The 27,800-nt window shown below is 40.1% G+C and overlaps 1 protein-coding gene across 1 annotated transcript in view; it reads left to right on the forward strand.

Moving 5' to 3' along the window:
- Nucleotides 1-27,800, forward strand: part of LOC124262482 (run domain Beclin-1-interacting and cysteine-rich domain-containing protein-like) — a 72,278-nt gene that overhangs the window by 37,706 nt on the left and 6,772 nt on the right. The window contains exons 4-18 of the mRNA XM_046696988.1: nt 2,565-2,671; nt 4,538-4,727; nt 7,036-7,647; nt 9,522-9,577; nt 18,425-18,538; nt 19,382-19,555; nt 20,220-20,262; nt 21,129-21,182; nt 22,274-22,324; nt 23,722-23,808; nt 24,852-24,894; nt 25,349-25,487; nt 25,891-25,965; nt 26,721-26,794; nt 26,986-27,050. Of these exons, the coding sequence (XP_046552944.1) occupies nt 2,565-2,671; nt 4,538-4,727; nt 7,036-7,647; nt 9,522-9,577; nt 18,425-18,538; nt 19,382-19,555; nt 20,220-20,262; nt 21,129-21,182; nt 22,274-22,324; nt 23,722-23,808; nt 24,852-24,894; nt 25,349-25,487; nt 25,891-25,965; nt 26,721-26,794; nt 26,986-27,050 (1,884 nt within the window). The remainder of the gene's footprint in view (nt 1-2,564; nt 2,672-4,537; nt 4,728-7,035; nt 7,648-9,521; nt 9,578-18,424; nt 18,539-19,381; nt 19,556-20,219; nt 20,263-21,128; nt 21,183-22,273; nt 22,325-23,721; nt 23,809-24,851; nt 24,895-25,348; nt 25,488-25,890; nt 25,966-26,720; nt 26,795-26,985; nt 27,051-27,800) is intronic.

The following is a 27,800-nucleotide window of genomic DNA, read 5'->3' on the forward strand; positions in this document are numbered from 1 at the left end:
TAATACGGTCTGATGTACACAATTTCGTAGCAGTGTCAGGGATGGGTGACATGGAAATTTCTTAAAGCGTCATTGACCAATGAAATTAAAGTATTTTACATGAAGGTAAGATAATGTGTTATCATACCCTAATGGATATTTTAGTGTTCATAATATCACTCACTGGTTTGCCTGACCCAAATCGTATTCTTCACAGGCCTGTCTGCTATATAGATCATCTCGCTAAATGTGTTCAGAAGGCTGATATAACATGAGTGAATATGGTGCTACTATAACAGTTGTCAAAAGTTAAGATGGTGATACACTGATGCTTGTTGAAATGGTAAAGACTTTATCCATACAGATGGTAAACTCAGTCCAGACATTAGGTTACAGTGTCATTTACTTCATACACAGTTAGAGAGATAGGGTAGCAGTGGTGTAGCCGGTGGTGCAAGTGTTTGTCATGTTGAAGACCCTGGTTCTATTCCCTTCATACGAACGTGTGAAGCTCATTCCTGGTTTTCCCCATCTTGATATTTCTGGAATATTGTTCAAAGCTTGGTAAAATTACATTCATTCACGCAATGCCTTTAACTAAACAAGAGGTCAGTGTAACAGTTTGTTCATTTGGAGGTGTTCTTAGTACAAAATCTAGTGCTTTCGGGGTTTGAGTCCCATCTAGGATTTGTACCGAAACTCTCTGGATGAAGCACCTAATCGCCAACATACAAAGTCAGCATCTAAACCACTCAGCCAGTGAGGCCGCCACAAAAGGGACTTCAGCCACCTTGATGAGATCACATAGTATGTGTACAAGTTGGCACACCTCCCATGACTGACAGGTAAACATACAATGCTTGTCAGAGAGTGGTCACATGTAATGACTGTTATATCTGGGAGGACACTTTCTTAGTAAAGTACAAATTCTAGGAGTATTTGGGGTCCCATAGGGGATTTTAAGCCACTCTCAAAGTGAGGCACCTAATCACAGAGAGGTACCCTGTTTGTACCTAACTTAGTGTAGTTCTAATCATAACATTTCTCACTCACTCACTCACTCACTATCACCCAGTTGGTAGAATCAGCTGAGTTGTTAAAAACACTACTGTTGGAGAAGTCTCAGTGCCTTTTTCTGTCCCAGTGAGGATTTCATATCATAGACAATACACATGTGATGAAATCTATGGAGGAACCATAAAATCTTCCTGAGCTTGTCAGTGTTGTTAGAGGTTTGTTCCCTTTATCCAACACACAGATTGATTGAAGTACCTTAAAATCCTCTTGTCATTAACAAACTGGGTCTAGATTTTCGAAACTCTCTTATCGCTAAGATAGTCGTTAGTTAATGTTTATATAGATCACTTATGACTATCTTAGCGTTAAGAGAGCTTTGAAAATCTAGACCCTGGAGATTTGGAACAGCACACGTTTCTGTGTGGTGGCAAGGCCGGTTTGTGTAAGTTTTACTGATGAGCTTAACTGAAACTGTTTTGCATATAGTTAAATAAGACAAAATGTCTGCTTACTTCATTTCATGTTACCTGCAATGAAACCTGTTTGAAACAGTGTCTCTATGCTTTAGATGTTCATGGCTGATTGATCGACGTACTAAATGGGACTGGTAATTCATGGGTGTTGGCATTTTATGTTCACTGTAGTAAGCTGATTTATACTGTTATCAGTTTAATGTGTTGATTTGTTTAGTTCATTTCCATCCGATCTTTGTTTCCTACATGTTGATAGAATCTATGGAGATTGAATTTCACATGACATAGCATGAGCAAGAACAACTGACATTGAAGTGGTTGTGTCTGTTGATGTTTAGTTTGTGTGTGTCAGCTGACGTTTAGTGTGTTACAGCTGATGTTTAGTGTGTGTTACAGCTGATGTTTAGGGTGCATTACAGCTGATGTTTAGGGTGTGTTACAGCTGAAGTTTAGTGAGTGTCACAGCTGAAGTTTAGGGTGTGTTACAGCTGATGGTTAGTGTGCGTTACAGCTTATGTTTTGTGTGTGTTACAACTGATGTTTAGTGAGTGTTACAGCTGAAGTTTAGTGAGTGTTACAGCTGGAGTTTAGTGTGTGTTACAGCTGATGTTTAGGGTGCATTACAGCTGATGTTTAGTGTGTTACAGCTGATGTTTAGTGAGTGTTACAGCTGATGTTTAGTGAGTGTTACAGCTGATGTTTAGTGTGTGTTACAGCTGAAGTTTAGTGAGTGTTACAGCTGAAGTTTAGTGAGTGTTACATTACAGCTGAAGTTTAGTGAGTGTTACAGCTGATGTTAAGTGTGTGTTACAGCTGAAGTTTAGTGAGTGTTACAGCTGAAGTTTAGTGAGTGTTACATTACAGCTGAAGTTTAGTGAGTGTTACAGCTGATGTTAAGTGTGTGTTACAGCTGAAGTTTAGTGAGTGTTACAGCTGAAGTTTAGTGCGTGTTACAGCCGATGCATTATGTATATTTCAGCTGATGTTTAATGTATTTCCAGCTGGCATGTAGTGTATATTTCAGCTGGTGTTTAGTGTGTATCATAACTAACATGTAATGTAGGTTTCAGCTAATGTTTTGTGTTTCTGTTTCAGCTGATGCCTTTCTGTGTTCCCCTGCCTACTTCCAAGCCACCATCATCTGTCTTAAGGCAGTGGAGCTCAATAAGGTGGCACTCCTCGCTGAGATAGAGCCCAGCCTGGTAGGTGTTCATTCTTCTGTGTCCTTCATTGAAGGGTTTGGGGCTCTTCCAGCAGTATTCATTACAAGTCAGCACTTCACCACTAACATACTCTGATGGCAGTCAAGTTAGAGGAGGCTAGCCTAGTTAGGTAGTTGTTCACACACAATGCTGTGTAAACTGGTTTGCTTCCCAAATGGTACACAAAGAGTTTCTGTAAGTGGCATTTAGAAGCTTGTGTGATGAAGAGAAACATGAAGAGGTGTACACAAAGTATGTGATCTAGACTACCACTTGTCAAACTTCTGTTTGTTGAAGCTGCAGTGGCTGAATGGGTCAGATCGCTGAGTTTGTGTGCTGGCAATCAGGTGCCTGATTTTGAGAGTTTTAAATCAGGATAGGACTGAAACAATAAAGTACGGGAATCCGTTCTTTACTGAGAAAGTGTAGTCCCAAATATAACATGTTGCATTTCTCCTGGCCCTTGCAACAACTTTTGGTGCTCCCCAATGGTAAATTGCCCAGTGGTAAAGTGCCTTGAACCATGCAACCACTCTTCGTGATGCCAAATGGTAAAGTGCCTTGAACCTTGCAACCACTCTTCGTGATGCCAAATGGTAAAGTGCCTTGAACCTTGCAACCACTCTTCGTGATGCCAAATGGTAAAGTGCCTTGAACCATGCAACCACTCTTCGTGATGCCAAATGGTAAAGTGCCTTGAACCTTGCAACCACTCTTCGTGATGCCAAATGGTAAAGTGCCTTGAACCATGCAACCACTCTTCGTGATGCCAAATGGTAAAGTGCCTTGAACCTTGCAATCACTCTTCGTGATGCCAAATGGTAAAGTGCCTTGAACCTTGCAACCGCTCTTGGTGATGCCAAATGGTAAAGTGCCTTGAACCTTGCAACCACTCTTCGTGATGCCAAATGGTAAAGTGCCTTGAACCATGCAACCACTCTTCGGGCACTGTTGGTGATGCCAAATGGTAAAGTGCCTTGAACCTTGCAACCACTCTTCGTGATGCCAAATGGTAAAGTGCCTTGAACCATGCAACCACTCTTCGTGATGCCAAATGGTAAAGTGCCTTGAACCTTGCAATCACTCTTCGTGATGCCAAATGGTAAAGTGCCTTGAACCTTGCAACCGCTCTTCGTGATGCCAAATGGTAAAGTGCCTTGAACCTTGCAACCGCTCTTGGTGATGCCAAATGGTAAAGTGCCTTGAACCTTGCAACCACTCTTCGTGATGCCAAATGGTAAAGTGCCTTGAACCTTTTAAACAATCTTGACGATCCAACTTCGTAAAGAGCCTAAAGTCATGCACCAGTCCATGAATGGGTGACTGTTTGGCAGCTTGACTCCTGAGAGTTTCTGCTAAGACTTCAGTCCTAGCGCTGCCCCACAACTAAGCACATGTGAAACATTTGATCTCACCTTATACAAGTGAGTTTGTTCAAAATTGCCTCTGTGAATAAGTAAGTACCCAGTGGGATAAGATGGTCTTATGACTCTTTAGCTTTCTAGCACCTAGGCAGTGGGTTAACCAGGATAATATAGTAATGCTATGTTTTGCACATAAGTTGTCCTTAGTGCCACTGAGCCTCTATGGGGTGGATATTATTAGGCACTCTACAAATGCATTATGTGCATATACCTGCACCACTGTCCACACAGATTGCATCACTAACTAGATTTCAATATGTTTTCAGTAGAATTATTATTCTGGATCTTTGCTAATGATAAAATCTACTTCTGATCAAGTTAAGCAATGTGGAGTAATGAATGTTCCTGATGATCTGAACCTATCTATGGCAGCCCAGACTGTAGATTCGTTGCCGATTACTCTTATACATTATATGAGACTTTAATACATATTCTGTTTCAGTTGAGCGCAAGACATCGCACAAGATTTCACACACGTAGTGCCTCCTTGCCCATCAACCAAGCTGCTGTCACTGACGAGATGAAGAACAGAGACAGGAACAGCGTTCTGGGTCTAGCCTCTCCCTTTGCTTCCCCTGGGAAGGAAAGCGTGTTGAGCACCTCAGATGAACATGCTGTCCCCATACATATAGGTAATTGTGATTCACCAGCTTTCTGTATTTGGGCTAATTTTACTTATTAGTGAACACTTCCAGGTTAGAATAGCTCCCCCAAAGTGTCTGCTGGTCAACTGAGGCGATTAAGTGAATCTGGTGAATGGTGTTATTATACCCCACTCATGATATCAGTCATTGGCTTGTCCATGATATAGCTGGCATATTGCCGACTGCAGCATTAAGTGCTTTGCTAGATTCAAAGATTCAATTACAGTTGGACAGCGAGTGTGTTCAACCCTCACTATCTGCTCAGTCAACCGTAGTATAGATTATTTTTTCACCCACACACTGCAAGCTGATGTGACAGTAAAACTTGCTCATCCAACCCACGTGCATGCAGAAATAGACATTGCAGTACGATTCTTGGCTTTTCATAATGAGAATCGTTATATAAGAATGAAAATTGCGTAATACAGGGATACCATATCTTAATTGTGTAAGAAGAATTGTAACGAGGTCCTTGTGGCCTTGTGGTTAGTGATTTGCTTATGCTGAATAGACCTGGTCACTCACTCACTCACTCACTCAACCACTCACTCACTCAACCACCCACCCACACTCTTTACATAGTGCATGACCTGTCAATGAACCTGCACTCACTCTCACTCACTCACTCACTCACTCACTCACTCAACCACTCAACCACTCACTCAACCACTCAACCACTCACTCAACCACTCAACCACTCACTCAACCACTCAACCACACAACCACTCTCTCAACCACTCTTTCACTCACTCAACCACTCTACACAATGCATGTCCTGTAAATGAACCTGCCAGGAAAATTTCAATTGGATCTATTTGAGGAAATTCTCCAACCTGTCAATTGCATTACATTGAGGAAAGTTTCCAACCTTGTAGTACAAAATCAAAATCCTGGTTTGATTGTTTTGTCAGGATTGCAAGACAAGTAATTTATGTCACAATTACATATCACTACCTCATATGAACCAAAAACTAATTGTCAACGAAGTCATGTCCTGTTTAGAGCCGACGTTTCATGGTACACTAGCAGTTTTATTGACTGTACATAATGGTGTATTGTGAGAGTAATATTCATCAAGGACTACGACCATCTGTCGCCACTGAGGAAACATGAGCCAGGGAGCAATAGTCCTGGTGACAATTCTTGCACCAGAGAAATTGTCTCTTCTTTCATTAACCATATTGTTTGAACCAGGTGTTTGTTGTGTTAAACAAGACACACTGGGAATGGTACTGATGGATGTCTGAGGAACCGGACTGCCCAGTGTTGTGGTGAGATGTTACTGGGTATTGCCTGCAGTCATTGTGACGATGTGTGGGGTTGAGGGTATATGATGATTTGATTGGGTTTTTTAATGGCTGTGGGATGAGGATTCTGTGTTGAACTGATGGGTGATACTGATGTGATACAGGGCTGGAGATTGTTTGTGATAGGGCGAGTAATTCCTTGATATCCCATGGTTACTGACTGTTTGTGGGCGGTGGGGTAGCCTAGTGGTTAAAGCGTTTGTTCATCACACTGAAGACTCAGGCTCGATTCCCCACATGGGTACAATGTGTGAAGCCCATTTCTGGTGTCCCCTGCCGTGGTATTGTTGGAATATTGCTAAAAGCAGTGTAAAGCTAACTCACTCACTCACTGTGACAAGTCTAGTAATTACCAGGTCCATAGCGTGTGATTGTGACAGGGGTAGTAATTGTTTGTGATGGTTCTAGTAATTGTTTGACGCCCCATGGTTAGTGATTGTTTTATGGCCCATGGCTAGTGATTATGACAGAGTTAGCTTGTGACAAGTCTAGTGATTGTTTGTGACAAGTCTAGTGATTGTTTGTGACATGGCTAGTGATTGTTTGATGGCCCAAACATTTATGTCTATTGTACTGCAAAGGGGAATTGAACTCAGAGCTTTAGCATTCTTTAACCACAAGACCAGCACAAAGCCCCTAATATTTGGTTGGAGTGGTATTATAAGTAAGACTAAGAGACCTCTTTATTGAACAGGTATCCATATGCACCTGAAACAAGAAGAGACATTGCATTGTATTGTGACAGGTTAATATGATTTCCTTGATATAAACAGGGATGAGAATTTTCCGCGGATATGATCGTGCTGGGGTCATTCTTGGATCTGCGGACCCCAAGATCCCAGCTCATTTTCTTCTTGTTTCACTCATACACATTCTCATCCCTGTATAAATGATATTGAACTATATGTCTTTTTGCAAAAGTATTCTGCCATAATAAGTTTCATGTATATTTTGTACTAGATTTTGATGCAATGATCTGTTTCTTCCAGGTTCCAGTCCTGATGATACAAGGTTAATGGCCAAAGAGGCTTTACGTTCTGTGCTAAGGAAATCAGGCGCAGAGTCACCTCCCTTGTCTTCAACGCCCCCAACACCCGGATTCAGCTTTTATGACAGAATACACAGCGATCCGCTGTTAAATGTTGACTTCCCAATGAACAGAGGATCACTCATGTCGCCTGTGTTCTTTGATAGTAGAACATTGCCGATGTACGATACCATGGATGGCTTTGAGAAGACCGTGACTCGGCGTTGCAAATCACATGGTGATGACATTGTGAAACCAGTCGTCAATGGCAACAGCCAAACACTCAGTGATATTTACATTCCAAGCCGGAGAGGTGGACACACAAAAAGTGGAAAAACAACTTCCAATAACTATGATGACAAGAGGAGTAAAAAGGATTCATCCAAACTAGGTCACAAAAGGTCAAGGTCAGATATGAGTGGCATCAAACATGGAACTAATAACCATCCAATGGTGTTTACTAATGCTATTGCAAATGACAACAGTGGCAGCCAATCAGATTCCACTTTAGTTGATCCATCTACATTGTCGTCTGCTCTACCTCAGCAAGAGAAACCACAGTATACAGGTTATGGTGAGTTGTTTGGCTCAGAGGGGAATAAAACCCACAATATCTTTGTTAGTATTGGTCTTCAGCAACCTTAAGAGGCGACTAACAGGGTTGGGAAGTCATGACTTACTGAATTGGTTGATGCATGCAGAGATGCCAACCCATACCATTTTATCGTATTTGTTGCGAGAAAACCCAACACAACATACGCTAGTATGATAGCAGTAAAAATATATGATCTTTTAATAAAATACATTAAATTAAATTATCAAATAGCATACATACCATACACAATCAATTTCAGCCACATTTTATTCAGTATCAAGCTGTAGGTGGATACTTAATACTGAGTTAGGCGAGTACACTGTTAATAACAAGCTCTTAGAATATCTATATATTTTTTATTAGATATGAAAACCCTTTGGGAAAGTTAATAGTAATTTTAGCCCAAAAGCACTAATTATTGCATCAGTTTTTTGCCAAAATACTAATTGGGCTAAACAAGGGTTGGCATCTCTGTGCAAGTCATAGCCTACCTGTCCAGATCAATGTTCATGATGTCAATCACTGGATTGTCAGACCTCAGCTGTGCAGCTGGAATATTGCTGAGTGAGGTGTTAAACAGAACAGTTGCCTTGAGAGTGGAAGGTCACTGGTACAATCATCTGGCCAGAAAGATTATAAAAAAATAACAATGACTGTTTTCCTAACTGACACTCAGCACTGAAAAAAATAATAAGAAGAGCTGCTTGGCTCAAAGTCTGTTAAATATTGTGGATGAGGTACGCCTGTCAAGTAGCCCCACACACTCACACATCAACATGAACATCACTTCATCAGGCAATATCCTCGACATTTGAGCCCATTTCACCTAATTTCAAGGTCATAAGGATATGGACAGCAGCAATATTGACCACAGTTCATGCAGATGGACCCGTGAAGATCCAGCTTAGAATTGGTCTTCAGGAACCCATGCTTGTTGTAAGAGGCGACTAACAGGATTGGGTGGTCAGGCTTGCTGACTTGTTTGACATGTGTCATCACATCCCAATTGTGCAGATTGATATTCATGCTGTTGATTACTGGATTGTCTGATCAAGAGCTGATTATTTACAGACCGCTGGCATATAGCTCGAAGTAAGCAGCAACCAAACCAAAGCATGGAGATGCCAACATTATCGTACACCTTTGCACCTTGTACACATGTGTTGTTAATTAAGGTGTGAGGATGAATACACAATGCACTTTAGAAACTGTCATAGGTAACATGTTATATTTGTGATTATACTTTCTCAGTTAAGTAAACATTCTAGTACTTTTGTTGGGTTGAGTCCCATCCGAGGTCCGAACCCACACTCTCAGAGTCAGGCACCTCATTGCCAGCACACAAACTTAACAATCTAACCCACTCAGCTTCCACGGCTTTAAGATCTAGAATTTGTGCTTGGAACATGTAATCCCAAATATAACATATGTTACAAAGGGTGGCAGGGGTGGAAATTACTTTAGTTAGTGCTAGTGTACTCCGGTACAGTGGCACATGTAAAATCGCTTGCCCTGATCATTTTTTCGCTCTACCGGCCGATTTTCTTGGTGATTTTTTCAAACAAACAACATAATTAACATTGGAATGTCAACTGGACACCAGTACAGCGTGATATACAAATGTGCTTACCTGACAGAAAAAACACTGGACTCGGACGTCGGGCAATGGGTTATTTCCATCCCTGGGTGGGGAGTTTTCATTGGGATCTTTGTGGTTTGCCTGTCTAATTGGACCTCGGTAAGCCCTGAATATTTAACCTTGGATGTATAACACGGACACATTTCACTGAATGCTACTTTATCACTGATTGTGAAACCAATGGAGTTGACGTGTCATTCACTGTTTATTTCAGACCTTTTTCCTCATGTATTGAGGAGGTTGAAGAGTAAGTTGGCCTGCTTGTACCTGGTGGTTTCTGCTACCAGACTATAATGCTATGCTTGTGTGAAACTAATGCTTCTGGAATCTGTATTGAAGTTTTCAGTTAACACCTTGTCTTTGTGGGACATAAGTAGTAGTCTGAATACCTTGCAAACGGCTAAAGAGGTGGCTGAAAAATAAACAGTAACATTAAAACAATTTTCCTAAGAATTAGACAAATCATTTTGATCATTTTGAGGAGGAAGAAACTGTTTAATAGAATAGAACTTTGACAAAAACAGTATTTAATTTAAATGTTTTCTGAATCTTTTAAAAACATTAGACATTTTGTAATGGGTAAAGCTATTTAGGTTTGGTACTCTGAAAGAATACCTGATAACTGTCACAACCTCTTCAACCATGTTTCCCTGACACCTGATGCAGGTGCTGCCTATCCTTATCTGTAATGAGTAGTTAGGCTGGTAGTACAGTGTGGCTAATGTTTGTCTGAATTATGACAAGTATCATACTCATTTTGGCTATGGTATATACAGTACTAACACTATAATTAACCACTTCTTTCTTTGTTTAATCGGGGTGGTGGGGTAGCCTAGTGGTTGAAGCGTCCACTCGCCACGCTGAAGACCCGGGTTCAATTCCCCACATGGGTACTATGTGTGAAGCTCATTTCTGGTGTCCCCAGCCATGATAATGCTTGAATATTGCCAAGAGCGGTGTAAAACGTCACTCACTCACTCACTCACTCACTCACTCACTCTTTGTCTGATCATTATGCCCACCAATGTAAACAGTTTCTTTGACTGATGATGAGAGGAATGAAGTTGTGTACAACCAAGCATGCAAGATGGACAGTTCAGTGTCTGCCTGATAAACAATGCCATATAACTAACTATTACATACTATATTGACACAGCTGAAGGCCTCACAATACACACGTGTCTCACACATGTACACACATTAGACACAAGTATCTCCCATATATCTTACACAGGGACATATGTACACACATTAGACACAAATAATCTCCCATATATCTTACACAGGGACACTTACACACATTTGACACAAGTATCTCCCATATATCTTACACAGGGTCACATGTACACACATTAGACACAAGTATCTCCCATATATCTTACACAGGGACACGTACACACATTTGACACAAGTATCTCCCATATATCTTACACAGGGACACATATCAAGTGCAAGTGTTTTACACACTTAGTAAATTTCATACAAATCTCACACATTTACACACATTACACACATCTCATGCAGGGAAACAATATACATATGTGTCTTACACAGTGACACACTTTACATGCGTGGGAATACACATTACATAGAAACATGTCACACATAAACACACATTCCACAGAGACATGTCACACATCGACACACATTACATACAAGCGTGTCACACACACTACACAATCATGTCACTCATTGACACGCATTACACACAAGTATGTCTCACACTACACACAAACAGGTCGCATTGACACATGTTAGACACAAGCATGCAACAGACACACCATGCACAAGTATGTCACACATTGACATGTGTTACACACATACAGGTCTCACACACTATACATAAACTTGTCACACATTGACATGCATTACAGCAAACATCTCACACACTACACACAAGTATGTCACACATTGACTCACATTACACAAAAGCATGTCTCACACACTACACACAATCATGTCACATTGAAATGCATTACACACAAACATGTCTGACACACACCATACACAAGTATGTCACACATTGACATGTTACTCAGAAACATGTCTCACACACTACACACAAACATTTCACACATTGACACACATTTCGCACATTGACACACATTGCACAAAAACGTCTCACAAACTAAACTATACACATACATGTCACACATTGACATGTGTTACACACAAACAGGTCTCACACACTATACACACACCATGCACAAACATGTCACACATTGACACACGTTTGACACCAACATGTCACACATTGACACATGTTGCACACAAACATGTTTCTCACACACTACACACATTATACACAAACATGTCACACATTGACACATTAAACACAAACATGTCACATACTATACATACTCATGTCACACTTAGACACACATTGCACACAAACATGTTTCACACACACTATACTCAAACATGTCACACATTGACACATGTTGCACACAAACATGTTTCTCACACTACACACACTATACCCAAACATGTCATACATTGACACATATTAAACACAAACATGTCACAGACTATACATACTCATGTCACACATAGATTTACATTGCACACAAACATGTTTCACACACACTATACTCAAACATGTCACACATTGACACATGTTGCACACAAACATGTTTCTCACACTACACACACTATACCCAAACATGTCATACATTGACACATATTAAACACAAACATGTCACAGACTATACATACTCATGTCACACATAGATTTACATTGCACACAAACATGTTTCACACACACTATACACAAACATGTCACACATTGACACATGCTATTCAGAAACATGTCACATAAACTATCCACAATCATGTCACACATTGACACACATTGCACACTAACATCTCACACACACTACACACTTTACAGAAAGATGTCACACATTGACACGTGTTACACACAAACATGTCCCACACACACTACACACAAGCATGTCACATATCGACACATCACACACAAGCATGTCTCTCTCACACACACACACACACACACACACACACACACACTACACATAAGCATGTCACATATTGAGACACACACACCTACTCCCACACCACACTACACACAAGTATGTCTCTCTCTCACACACACCTATGTGTAATGTGTAACATGTGTGTGTCTCACACTCAGATTTACTGAGTGCACTGTCCCAGTGACCAGGTTTTTTCAAGTTTTGACTACCGTATTTTCTGCACTATTACCCGCATCTTTTTCCCTCTAAAACTGCGGGCTATGTGGCAGTGCGGGTTATAATCCAGAGCGGGTTATGTGTGGATTTTACACGGAGAAAACAAGAGTTTTTTAAGGAAGTGTTATAAAATACCCTGAGAATGTAGTCTTCGTATGTGCTATTTAAAACGTGACTTTCAATTTCAAATCGAGGTACTGTTGGGTCTCCCAGCAGCTGTCCCAGCAGTGTTCATGTTTATACAGGCCATACTGCCATGTCTTTATATGTGTTTTGATCCTTACAGTAGACTTGTTAACAAACAAAACTGTTTCTGTCTTATGAGTTCAATAACAGCCATCAATATCAAACTTTTGTGCCTACGTGTCAGAACATGTTAGTACTTTTGTCCCCCGCCTCAATGCAGAACGGGGGACTATGTATTCAGCGGCGTCTGTACGTCTGAACGTACGTCCCAATTCTTGTTAACGCGATATCTCATGAACTGTTGTACCCAATGTCTTCAAATTTGGTGACAGCCTACATTGGGGGATTACCCAGACGCCAGTCGATTTGGGTGACCTTGACCTTATTTTCAAGGTCACCACAGCACTTTGACAACTTTTCAAACTCTTGTTAGCACGATATCACATGAACTGTTGTACCGAATGTCTTGAAATTTGGTGACAGCCTGCATTAGGGCATTACGCAGACACCAGTTGATTTGGGTGACCTTGACCTTATTTTCAAGGACACCACGACACTTTGACCACTTTTCAAACTGTTGTTAACGTGATATCTCATGCACTGTAGTATCCAATATCTTCAAATTTGGTGACCGCCTACATTAGGGGATTACGCAGACGACAGTTTATTTGGGTGACCTTGATCTTATCTTCAAGGTCACCATGACACTTTGAACACTTTTTAGACTCTTCTTAACGCGACACGTCATGAACTGTTGTACCCAATGTCTTCAGATTTGGTGACAGCCTACATTGGGGATTATGCAGACACCATGAACTGTTCAAGGTACCCGACATGCACACTTTTAACTCTTCAGATTTGGTGACAGCCTACATTTGGGGATTATGCAGACACCAGTTTATTTGGGTTATCTTCAACCTTATCGACACTTTGTCACCACGACACTTTGCACACTTTTAACTCTTGCTAACGCGATATCTCCTGGACTGTTGTACCCAATGTCTTCAAATTTAGTGACAGCATTCATTGGGGTATTACACAGGCACCAGTTTATTTGGGTGACCTGGACCTTATCTTCAAGGTCACCACGACACTTTGACCGCATTTTAGACGCGATATCTCATAAAACATTGCACCCAATGTTTTCAAGTATGTTGACAGCCTACATTGGGTGATTATGCAGACACCAGTCATTTCAGGCATCTTGTTTGTGACCAAAAAATAAAAAGTAGTAAATATAGATATTCCATTCTTTAGCGGCGGGGGACATTGCCATATCAGTGGCAAACACTTGTTTGTTATTGATTTTAGTGTTGTTATATGAACTATCACTGTTGAGTTCACATGTGGTAAATGTCGGAGGCTCTAAAAATCTGTATAAAACTGATGCCAAAGTAATCCAGTGATGGAAAGGCGAGGATGCAACACTTCCAGATTTACCGTACAACACCTTGTTTGTCAGCACATGTGAGTGGTTTTCCAGATGTAGTAAGCCTCATCTGCATCAGTTTGAAATGTCTAAAGTAGGCTGACACTCAAATTCATCGAAAATACTGGCCAAAGAGGTATTAACCGAACTCACTCACTCGGTCAAATGATAAATGACCTCTAGATGTTGCTGTATGTAGAGTCTGACTGAGTGACACACACCTGAGTCATCAGCCATGTTGCTGTATGTAAACTGTATCTGTCGAATATTGGACACCTGCCATATTGATCGAAGCTGAAGTTGTACCAGAACAGTTAAGTCATCATGCAAACAGCTGTATGACCACCAGCCCATATAGAGATATTCTGTCTGTGAAGCTGGAGGTTTGTCATGGTACAAACATCAACTCCTGATCTTACAGACAGAAACTAGAAGCTTTAGGAAACAATGATATAGAACCTGACCAAGTGAGCTGTGTGTAGCAAGGGTTTACTGTGGGGTATTGTAGGGTACTGAAGATCAAACCTTACCCAGGATACCCAAAGTATGGGAACAGTCTGTGCCAAATGCTTTTGAGTCTACTGTCCTGTCACCATTCCTATGAATAATATCTTAGTCAGTCCTAGTGTTGCTATGGGGACTATTGGTAAGCGTAATGGACTGAACAGACCTTGTCTCGACTCAGGTTCTGGTCTACGGGAAGTGAGTGAAGGATATTTATAGGAAAAGTCAGCAATATTGTGTATGACATGGCAGTCAGTTCTGACTCTCCCAATCTATGTTAAGCAATATTTAGGGACTGAATCTTCCCATGACAAAATATAAAAATATTAATCCTCTTGGGGATTTTTGTTAAAATTAGCAAGCAGTAGCAGGTTCTTGTTCTGTCATCAGTAGTTTGTGGATTTGGTGGTCAGTTGCAGTGACTTGGTGGATTCTATCATCGTAATAGGGGTGGGTATTGCAGAGAATTTTCATATTGCGATATATTGCGATGCGAAAGCATGTATTGCGATATGTATTGCAATATATTGCAAGAAGTATTTTTAAACAAAAAACTACTTATAATAGAGTTAATGCTTGATTTATAAAGCATGAACACAACAAAATCACTATGCTTGATTAAGCTTTAATAAAAACTTTGAATCATGACAAAATAAAAATGTAAATAGTATTTGGCACAAATGAAACAAGGAAATATCCGAAGATTTCCGAGTGTTACGAAGTTTTCCGAATGCAAGTCAAAATACTGGTTTTCAATCAGCGTATCGCAATGAGTATCGTTTTTATGTCTGAACCGGTAAATACTGGTAAACCGGTTATATTGCGCAGCCCTACATCGTAGTCCAGCAGGATGGATCATAGCATATAGTGTAAATCACTGGAGGGGCGGTGGGTAGCATAGTAGTGCCTGCTCCTCACACTGAATGTCCAGGTTCAATTCCCTACATGGGTACAAAGTGTGAAGCCCATTCCTGATGTCCCCCGCCATGATATTGATAGAATAATGCTAAAAGCGGCATAAAAACCAACTCACTCACTCAATCACTGGATTGGTCCAGACTTCATTATTTACATGAAATAGGTGAAACAACAACTTCTGGCGTGACCCCTGCACATTTGTGCAGCATGTCCAGGAGCAGAAGCAGGGGTGGAAATAACTATAAAATTGCTAGTGTACTCCGGTACAGTGGCACATGTAAAATCACTTGCCCTGATCATTTTTCCACTATACCTGCCGTTTTCTTGTTGATTTTTAAATAAACAACATAATTAACATTGGAATATCAACTGGACACCGGTACAGTGTGATATACAAATTTGTTTGCCCGACAGAAAAAACACTGGACTCGGGCATCGGGCAATGGGTTATTTCCACCCCTGAGAAGCAGGTGTGTTTACTTAACTTTGTATATAGTCTGTGCCACACCTGATTGATAGCACACTTGTTGTAATAGAACAATTTCAACTTCACAATTTAAACATGATTCATCAACTTGTAACTGCTTAAAGTCAGACTCAAATTGCATGACCTCAGATCTCAAAAGACAAAGAAATATCTTCCTGTGTAAATGTCAAAATAAGCAACTGGTTAACACGAGGACATTAGGAATGTTTCTTGCACCTGAATGTGATAAACATGCTGATAATGGTCGTGTAATTCTAATCTCCACAACTCCGACAGTCCCCGCAGAGCAGCTGTTGTCAGGACACTGTCACACGTGGTGGAAAGGATGAATACTCATGTTTGGGGCCTGTCACCTCAGTGTTGAATCTAATACTGTATACCTAAATTCAGTTAACTATTCACATCTGTATCCAGTGATGTGTGATTTACCCTAGTTGTGTTTTAGTGTATTAGCTATATAATTATACCTAGTTTGGTGGTTGTATCACTAGATACACCTGTATTCCACATGTAGTCTTATCAACACCCACTGTGAACATCCATGAAATGATTGGCTGTTTTGATATGTCTGCATGTTTGAGAGGAATATATTCAGTCATATTCAAATGCTTTCCTGGTAAGTAATGAGTGATTCACATCATGGAATTTTAATGTATGCATCTAGTATTTGAGGGCACTTTCTGCAACCATTTTCTTTAACAAGAGGATAATGGTGATTATGGTGCTGTTGAACAAAGACTGTTGACAGCTGGTAAATGTCACCTTTAGTTGTTCAATATGTTAATCTGGAGTTGATGATGGTACTTTGTTACACTAATTGTGGATGATACAGTTCTGGTATCCAACAGTTAAAAAACTGATGACGTCTGTTAATAATGCATTTTGTAACACTGGGCATTCTAAGGTCATGCACTGATGATTTGGCTTTAGCTGCAAATTATCTGAAAATTGTTTGTGTTTGGAGATGAGCTTGTATTCATAATAAGTGAGAATGATTTTATGCAGCCTTTAGCAATGTTCCACTTCCAGTAATATCACTGTGAGGTTCACCAGAAATGTGCTTCACATATTATGTCCATGTGGATATCGAACATAGGTGTTCTGCAGTATGAGTTATTGCTTAAACTCGGGTTCGATTCCCCACATCGGTACAATGTGTGAAGCCCATTTCTGGTGCCCCCGCTGTGATATTGCTGGAATATTGCTGGAATATTGCTAAAAGTAACGTAAATCCATATCCAGTCACTTGTCATATTGTTTCCGCTGATTATTCATCAATGACTATTTATATTTACAAATACATCGAGTTATCATCATTCTTGGTATATACTGTGAGGGTTTACAGCAGACCTATAACATAGAGCTGGCTGCTTTGCATGTTGATGAACCGGAACTGTACTAATGTATGTCTGTTAGAACTACTAACATCCAACTGTCTCCATCTGTGATCTCATCTATGGAATGAAGATTCAATGTCATTAACATGTTACTATCAAACATTTCTTCTGTCAACACTTCTAAACAAACTAACAAGACTTAGATTTCTACTTAGATTTCTAATTGTTATTTAGGTGTGCTTAATATTTAAAGGAATAATACAATCTTCTGAACTTCTGTGTAACATATTCACAGATAGAAATGAGAAGATAATGGAAGAATACTGTTATTATTCCTAAATAATAATATCAGATGAAATGTGTATATGTGAGAAAAATAGTTTGTACTTTTTCCTATAAAGTCATCATTATGAGCAAAGATAACCTACATTCTGATGTACTGCTCTCAACATCTGACTGAATCTCACTACTACCTGTGAAACCCTGTAAAGATGTGGAATCAGAATCAGTCCTCGGTTTTGCTTTATTTTGTTTTGTTTGTTTGTTGCCTAAAGCCTAAAATTGTCCAGCAATATGATGGTAGTCAGAAAACAATGGAGACTGGTCCAGACAATCCAGTGATTGAAGTTTTGAGCATTGATGTACGTAGTTGGGAAGCGATGACATGTGTCAACCAAGTCAGCCATCCTGACCACCCGATCCCGTAAGTCGTCTCTTATGACAAGCATGGGTTGCTGAAGATCAATTCTAACCCGGATCTTCACGGGTCTTGTCTTTAGTAACCATGCTTGTTGTAAGAGGCAACTAATGGACCAGGGTGATCATCCTCACTGACTTGGTTGTCGTGTGTAAAAGTATAGATCAGTGCTGAAGACATGGCTGGATTGTCTGGTCCATAATTTTATGTTTATACACCATAGCTTTAATATTGCTGAATGATGCATTAAACGAAAACCACATGCTATGGGTACTGGCTGTGTACAGATTGTGGTGGTATAGGATGGCTGGTCACATGGTAATGCATCCCCTATCTTCTTGGTGTTTCAGCGTCGGGGTCCAGCAGCAGGTTTGACGGCCGTCTCCACCCCCCCAGCTCAGGGACAGTCTCTTATGAGTTACCTCTCCTCTCAGGACTTCCATACCTGTGCTAACCTGGACAAGGTAAGTGTGGCAGCCTTTAGACTTTAGAGTCTGTAGCTCGCTCTGACAAAAAAAAACAAAAATAATATCTTTCCTTCTTTTCTGTGAGCGTATTTCAGTTCCATTTTAAGGTAAAATGAAAAGAGTGAGAACTGGATCAGAATTATAGCTCTCAAATGCTGTTAATCAATGGACACAAATTAGATTTAGCACTTCTCCAAACCAATATTTTGTCTTGTTTTACAATTTTGCAGAATATTTATAAATATTTGCAGAGGCTGAAAGAATGGTTTGTATCATCATAATTAATTTAAAGTTAAATTAGGAACTTATAAATACAAATGAATACAAATGTAAAAACATTTGAAAAGGGATGTTGCAATGTGTGGTTCTGTGCATAGAGCTCAGGTCATAAATCAGTTGAAGTTGAGCAAGGTTTGGCGCAGAGATTCCTTGGATGAGTAACTGTGCTTGGCAGCTGGACTCCTGAGAGTTTCTAGGACTTCAGTCCTGCCCCACAACGAAGCACATGCCATACATGTGGTCTCACCTTAGCCAAGCGAGTTTGTTGCAAATTGCCTCTCTTCACCCAGCAGAAAATGGGTACCCGGTGGGATGAGTAATGTGACTATAACCCGCTTGTGTTATCTGGGGTAATAATGTGTTAGTGCTTTGAGCATGCACAAGTGTATGGAAACAGGTGCTTTAAAAATGGCCATTAGTATTATTATATATTTTTTTAACGATGAAGCCACCCAGCTTGACCACCTTTGCACTGGTAATCTAAGTGTATAAAGACTATTTTGTTGCATTAACTATTTTGCCTTGTCCTAAAACTAGTTTTAAATGAATATTTTCTTTCAGGAAAATGCCCATTTCAGTATCTCTGAGGCTTTGATAGCAGCGATAGAGCAGATGAAATGGAACCACGTGATATCCCCTGCCAGGAAAGATTCCGACATCGAGGAAGAGTCGGACGAGGAGATCCAGGAGTTGAAACAGAGGATCCGGATCCGTCGACGGGAGAGGCAGAAGGAGGTAAACTCCCACCTCTTGGCAGGCCACAAATGTGATAACTGTCTTTACGAACATTTAAAAAAAATTAGGCATATTGGGGTTAATGTTCTATATGTCTCTGAACAAACTGCTCCATGTGTCTCTACACATAAAGTTCAGAGTAAAGCCAGACCATGTATTGGGTGGTTACAAAGTCGGTTGCTTGAACTTTTGCTCATGCCGTTAATCACTGGTTTGTCTGGCCCCGGTTCAAGTCCAGGTTTAAGTCCTTAAAGGCACTGTGTTATAGCTGGAAGAATGTTAATGTTCAGGGTCACACATGTACGAATTCCTCATGCATTTGGGTGTTTGAGTGAGGGAGTGAATGTAGCTTTAGTTATCAGTCGGCTATGTACCATACAGCCACAACTATATTTGTGTTTCTTGTATGTCCTTTGTCCCATGGTGAAAGTTTCAGTCATAAAATAAATTCTGGAGTGATTTAAGACGTTTATCAAACCAGTGCTTAACAGCTGCACTATTTGGGAAACCAGTGTTTAACAGCTGCTCTGTTTGGGAAACCAGTGCTTAACAGCTGCACTATTTGGGAAACCAGTGCTTAACAGCTGCTCTATTTGGGAAACCAGTGCTTAACAGCTGCACTATTTGGGAGACCAGTGCTTAACAGCTGCCTGCTTTTTTTCAGAAAGCCCGTGGGTTTCCCGCCTTCAGTGATGGTCGAACAGACAGTAAGTTTTTTTATGTGTAAATAATATCACCAAGTGTGTTTTGATGTCAAATATATCAAGACGAATTGAGGAAGGTTGAAAACTCTGTGGTTTGATATTTCATGTTAAATTTTAGTTTCTTTTCAAAACATCATATTAGTCAGGAGTATGTGTTCTATGTGCATGTACATTTCATGAACAGAAGTGATGTGTGGAACATTTTAAGCTGTTCTTCGTAATATGTTGTCATATGGTGATATGCATCTTTACACGTGTGATTTTAAGTCTTTTCAACATACTTCAGTTCTTTTGCTCTACACTTTGTCGTTTGTATTAATATATTTATGTCTGAAGTCACTCTGTGGCATTTGATGGTTAAGAAAGGAAAAACCTTTGCTTTTATGTTTTCATAAGGCCCACCTCCCTAATTCCACCATGCCTACCAATGGCCCAATAAGTGATAACAGATTGGGCGGGTGGGTCTCATCTTCCATTGGTCCACTGCGCAATGTCAATAGTTGCTGGTTTCACATTGTTGTCTCCAGTTGTTTGTGTTTTATTGTTTAAGTAAGCAGCATGTGAAGTTATTATTATTGATTATTTTATTTCTAGCACTTCAATATATTTTTACATTTATGGAGTTACAGACATGAAACTGGTGTGCACACTTCACACTTCAATTCACTGTGCAGATTTACACAGTATGCACACCAGATTTTATGTTCATATGTCCGTAAAATTTAATAATATTGTCAATTGTTAAGTTGTTTTTCTTATTATTTTGTATATTAGTTACATGTATATTGTGCTTTTGACGTCACATGTGATTCAGTTGTTGTTGTTGTTGTTGTTGTTGTGAAGCATGCGAGTGTGTTTGTGTGTTGTAGCCACGGCAACCTCCTCACCTGTCAGCTCTCCGCACGACTCTTCAACCTACTCAGGTTGGTAATACAGTGTTGACAATAGATCACAGTTGGTGACAGTGTTGACAATAGGTCACAGTTGATGGCCTAGTGTTGGCAATAGGCCACAGTTGATGGCCCAGTGTTGACAATAGGTCACAGTTGGTGACACTGTTGACAATACGTCACAGTTGGTGACACAGTTGTCAGTAGGTCACAGTTGGTGGCAGTGTTGACAATAGGACACACTTGGTGACAGTATTGACAATAGGTCACAGTTAGTGACACAGTGTTGACAATAGGTCACAGTTGGCAACAGTGTTGACAATAGGTCACATTCAGTAACACAGTGTTGACAATAGGCCACAGTTGAGAGTACAGTGTTGACAATAGGCCACAGTTGGTAACAGTGTTGACAATAGGTCACAGTTGGTAACACAGTGTTGACAATAGGTCACAGTTGGTAACACAGTGTTGACAATAGGTCACAGTTGGTGGCAGTGTTGACAATAGGACACACTTGGTGACAGTGTTGACAATAGGCCACCGTTGAGAGTACAGTGTTGACAATAGGCCACAGTTGGTGACAGTGTTGACAATAGGTCACAGTTGGTAACACAGTGTTGACAATAGGTCACAGTTGGTAACAGTGTTGACAATAGGTCACAGTTGGTGACAGTGTTGACAATAGGTCACAGTTGGTGACAGTGTTGACAATAGGTCACATTTGATAACAAAGTGTTGACAACAGGTCACATTTGATGGCACTATTTATGTCTATGTGTATGAAAATGATTCCATATATGTTTTTGTATATGTAGAGATCGTTGTTGTATTTGCACATTTGCTCTGCACCTGAATTAAGAACAAAAGTTACATTTGATGAGCTTAGTGTTTCGCTCGATTATGTAGATTACTCAAGGAACAGATTATTCCAGACATAATTCCATGAAGCAATGTAAATTATGTTTTGTATGTCCTGATAATCTGTACGAACACTGTTGCTGAATGTGGCATAAAGCCATGCTCATACACACTTCTCAGCTGCTTAGCAAAATATGACTAAAAGCAGCGTAAAATCATACTCACTGACTCAGTACTTGTTTAGCATGTTGTTTTATGTCTTGCAGATAGTTACGATTCAAGTGATGATGTAGATGATGAGGAAATTGAGTTGACGTGTAAGTATGGTCTTCACTCCCTCTGTTGATTCAGCCCTTCCATCACCTCCACATGTTTCTCCCTTGTGGGACTGAGACAGGGATTGCCCTTGAAAGAGCAGGATTATATATGGCAGCCAAACAAAAGACAATATGTTTCATTTAACAGTCATGTTTCACGGTCTTATTTATATCCCATGGGGAATACAGGTTAAGTTAAGTCCCAAGCAACCATGCTGGTTGTAGGAGATGACCTATCTGATCGTGTGGTCAGACGCTGTGACTTTGTTGATTGTGGGTCTACCACCCCCATGGCATGGGTCATTGATCATAATCAATCACTGATTTGTCTGATCCAGACCTGTTATTCTCAAGTCATTGTAATATATCTGGAATCTTGATAAAAGCTATGTTAGAAACTAATAATTGTGTATAGCAAGCGATTGATCTAATGAACCTATGCTTATTTTATGATTAATTGAGTTCAAATGGTTTGTTGCATCTGATATTCCCATTGTGTTACAAATACTCACAAATATTATACAAATACTCAGAAATGTTTAGAGATTTAACATGGAAGTAGTGATTAGTGATACAGCTTTTATGTTAAACAAATAATAGTTTCTAATCGATTATAACTTCTTTAAGTGGCGTTTTGGATTATATCATACAGTTATCGTATTTTGTCTCATTATATCTCTATTGATCAAAATGTTTCATACATACCATGTCAGTAATCTGCACAGATACCCAGTCCCATCTCTCACTGCCCCTGACCACACACAGACAGTATATGCTTGTGGTGACATTTACCTGTGTGTAACCTCCTGACACATGTTACCCACACTAGTGCAACACGTCACGGTGAAATCACATGTGTGATCATTCTCCTGACACATGTTACCCACACTAGTGCAACACGTCACGGTGAAATCACATGTGTGATCATCATGGAGTAATTCATCATCTCACTATGATTTTATGTTCATCATTTTATATACTGAAAATGTCAACAGCATCTTTGAAATTGTCATATTGCAGAAGCCAATATAAATGTGCCTGTTCCTACAGAATGGTCGGAACCTCTTCAATAGACATACTTTTTAGAAAAACTGCATCATCAAACAGACAGTTTGGCTCAGTGGGTCTGTTGACTGGGGAAATGTTTATATGTAGTTAATCATTTGTCACAAATCCCTGTCACAGCTAAACCTTGTAATATTTGCTGAGATCAGAACATTACATTATTTTTCATAAAGGTATATTGTGAGGATTCCACACGGACATATTGTGAATGTGCCTTCACCAGGTGCCACTGCCATCCTGCTGTAGATCACATGTCTTTTTACGATCCAGTTTGAAATATCTTAGCACTGACATTTCAGGGAATGAGTTAAAGGGAGATAATTTGTTTATAGTATCAGGATCGGCAGCTGACCACCAGACCAACTTGTCAGTGCTAAAGTCCAGCGGTCTATCTCTCTCAATGGCGTCTCTCTACTCTGGTAAACATGTTGTACTTTTGTTGTGAAGCTGTGTCTTCTCTTGTAATGAAGTAGTTGCTGTTGAGGCGATTTTATTGTTTCGTCTCTATGAATGATTTTTCAAATAATATGCTAGCGAAAAAATATTTCTGTGATTTTTAATATATTTCTAAGTGTAATGTCGGTGAATGAAGTAATGAGACTGTAACTGTTCTGTGTATTAAAGTAGTGATCTTAGCGAGATGTGTTTGTAAATTTTAAAGGTTTGTCAGTGTGAGGAATCCCACTGATCCTCCCTGCTTATTAACCCCCTGTTTTCCCCACTAACCCCCCCATCCCAGCACAGCATCCCCCTAGCAGACAGACATCTATGACACAGCGCCAGCAGTGTGTGAAATAAGCACCTAGAAGCTCTTGGCCGCTTTCTTTGTGTCTCTAATTTGTCAGAGAGACTTGTGTAATTTTCTATCTTCAGAACTGTAATCTTTCTCCCCTTTTGAAAATAGAAAATTATATTTATATTTATACTGATTTTAGTTCCAACCTTGGTTTCCCCTCTGTGCTACCAGATTTCTTCTTGTATTGGGTTGGGTACAAAATTGGGGATGGGGTAGCCTTGTGGTTAAAGCATCCGCTCATCACGCCTAAGACCCGGGTTCGATTCCCCACATGGGTACAATGTGTGAAGTCCATTTCTAGTGTCCCCTGCCGTGATATTGCTGGAATATTTCTCAAAGCGGTGTAAAACTAAACTCACTCACTCATTCACTCTCAAACTTGGGCTTCCTATATCTGGAATGGCCATGTAACAGGAATACCTGGCTATCCAAACACACAACATCTACTACTAGTCAATATTGTTAGTCTGACTACCTTAGTTTTAGATTTCTGCTTTATGTGCAGTGTCATTTGCCTTTTGATATATTTGGAGGAAGACAATGTTAAACGTGTGTTAAGACAATGTTAGACGTACACTCACTGTTTTTAAAAATCCATGTTCGATTCTCCCTTTCTTGGCTGATATTTCTGGTCCATATAATATAGAAAATATGTGTCTCTTTCAGATGCTGACCTTCATAAGAGCAGTCACCCACTAGAAAAACAGAAGTAGGTATCAGTTTTCAGGAAGGAACCATTTAAGATAAACGGTTTCAGAATTTGCTGTACTCATCTTACTCACTGGATTTTCTGGTCCAGATGAGACCTTTTTAGAGACCACTAGTTCATGGAATATTACTGAGTGAAGTCTTAAGCAAGGAAAGAATCTATTACGTTCGTTAACATATGCAGAGTTATGTCCCTTGGACACACAGGAAACTGAGAAATGAATTTGTGCCCTGATTATGTTTCCAGTTAGATGGGTTTCATGAAATTAGTACATATCTGAGACTAAATTGTTATCACTCAGCAATATACTTGTTGAAGAATCCCACTGAAAACATCATTGTTACGATATCCTTGCTTGTGTGTTCCACTTAACTCTGATATGACTGAAATACTATAGAAAGCAACGCTACTTTTGCTCATGTTTCAAGGCTGTAATTTGACCATGTGTTTGCAGTACATCTCAGGACAGTGTTGGAGCCAACATGTCGGCCGAGTCTGTGGCCATCTCTTTACTGAAGAAGTTCTCAGAGAAGCAGCTTCCCAAGGCTTCGGACCTGGAGTGGCTGGTCTCGGAACAGGATGCCCCTCAGGCAGTAAGTGTGTTAACCTGCTGATACAATGACACAGGCCAGAACCAGAGAATAACCTGCTGGCTATCGTGGGAAATTATTAACACTCAGATAAATGACACAATATTGAACTCTGGCTGTTGCTTGCCAGCAAATAAAGTCAGGATCCTGATCCACAAAATGTTCATAACGTTATGACCCATCGTAACTCTATAGTATGTCATTGGCTAATGAATGACGTAGTTGTACGAACGATTTCTGGATAGGGTCCCAGTTCACCAAACTAGGACCATGAGGACTTCAATACATCTATTACCAGTCGGGCAACCCTTCAGGGTTTTCATTTACAAGCATTTATGTGCAAGCTTAGCCAAAATTTAGCATGTAGTAAGCAATAGTTGCATCCTTCATCTGAATGATGCTGCAGTTGCTGCCGCTGCCCAATTCCTACCCAGTGTCGCCTGACGACGGAGAGAACGCTGACCTTCTGAAGAACAGAAAGGTGAGTCTCATAAAACATCTGAACCCCGTGAAGATTTAGGTTAGTACTGGTCTCAACCAACCCATGTTTGTCATGAGAAGTGACTGCAAGGAAGTGGTGGTCCAATTGATTGAAATAATCGAAGATTGGTCTCAATGACTAAACGACCAAGCAATCGATCACATTTTGTCATAATTGAACACAAACAATTTTGGAACACTTGTTTGCATTAACAATATTTATCACAAAGTTGGTTTTGTTTGTTACGATTCATAAGCACTACAAGCTCGTACCAAGTCGTGATTTATCCAAATTTATCTTGGAGACTCCAGGAAATTTATGTTCCTAACATACTAGTCATCCTTTAAAGACATGAAATTTGCCCATAAAACCCCCGAAAGAACTACATGTTTTTTCTTTATTTTTTGTGCATTAACAAACATAACCAGGACAATTTGATAAACAACGCTAACCAACTATTTTCGATGATTGATCGGTTGTAATGAACCAATCATCAATGATAAGATTTTAACCAATTCCCAACACTACTACTGCAAGGATAAAGCCGTGTTGACTTGGTTGATCCAGGTCATTGTATCCCAGTAGCATTGATTGATGCTCAGGAATGTTTCAGGATTTTTTTTCATTTTACGCTAAAAACAGTTATAAAACAGATGTCTGTGTGTGATAAATTTTACAAGACCCTTCTGTAGATTCATATGAATATCCAAGTAACCAATGATAATGAATATTGTTGTTTTAATGTGTTTTTTCAGACACGAATACGAGGAAACCTGGAATGGGCGCCTCCACGGCCACAAATCATCTTCAACATACATCCCCCACCCAAGTAGGTCCATGCTCTATATTGTAGTCAAGTTGGAGGTTTTACCAGATTTAGAATGTGTAATTCTATCATATGATAGATATCGGCTTCAGGTTGTCAAGGAAGCTTTTGAATTTTCGTGTGTTGCCTTTGCCTGTGGAAAAATATATTTCTGAAGATATTGCATATATGGAGAAATGCTTTGCTTGTTTCAGACGTAGTGTTATCTTAGCCAAACAAAACTACCGGTGTGCTGGGTGTGGGATGAAGGTTGAGCCAGGTTTGTATGCTTGCAAGAACACAATTTCCATTAAACACACAGGACTTTTTGCATGTGATAACTGCTGTCAGCCATTCCGCTCCTTGTAAGGTGGACTTGAATTGTTTGTTGTTTAAAGCTGTTCACAGCAATATTCCAACTATTGTAGCAGGGCTTGGAGTCATCCCACAGATGACATCTGTACCTTGTCAGCTTGCTGACGGGGTTAACCTCTTTGGTCATTGGGACAAGGCGTCAGACTTCGGATCATAAGGTCCTTGGTCGAATCCCAGCAAGGGACTCGAAAATTTTATGGCCGCTACGCTTTGTCCCAATGGTCAGTGAATATTGGAGTCTGGATCAAACAACCCTGTGATTGTTGTGATGATCACAGATCCATGTGATTGAAACATGATTAGGTGCAGTGAACCAAGTCGACAAACTGACTAGCTGTTTCTTTTATCACCTGACATGGAAAGGTGTCAGGGACTTCTAGCCTGGAATTGCAGTGGGTCTCATGAATTAAATGTTATCTGACTAGGCAACTTCGCTGATTTATGATTTTGCCATTTTATGAATTTATTCTCATATTTATATATTACATCCTCATGCTGGTTCAAGCAGCAAAAGGGGCTGTGGGGTAGCCTAGTGGTTAAAGCGTTCGCTCGTCACACCGAAGACCTGGGTACGATTCCCCACGTGGGTACAATGTGTGAACCCATTTCTGGTGTCCCCCACCGTGATATAGCTGGAATATTGTTAAAAGCAGCG

This window comes from Haliotis rubra, unplaced genomic scaffold (genome assembly GCF_003918875.1).
Source record: "Haliotis rubra isolate DU_JTF1 unplaced genomic scaffold, ASM391887v1 Scf84, whole genome shotgun sequence".
Taxonomy (NCBI): Eukaryota; Metazoa; Mollusca; class Gastropoda; order Lepetellida; family Haliotidae; genus Haliotis; species Haliotis rubra.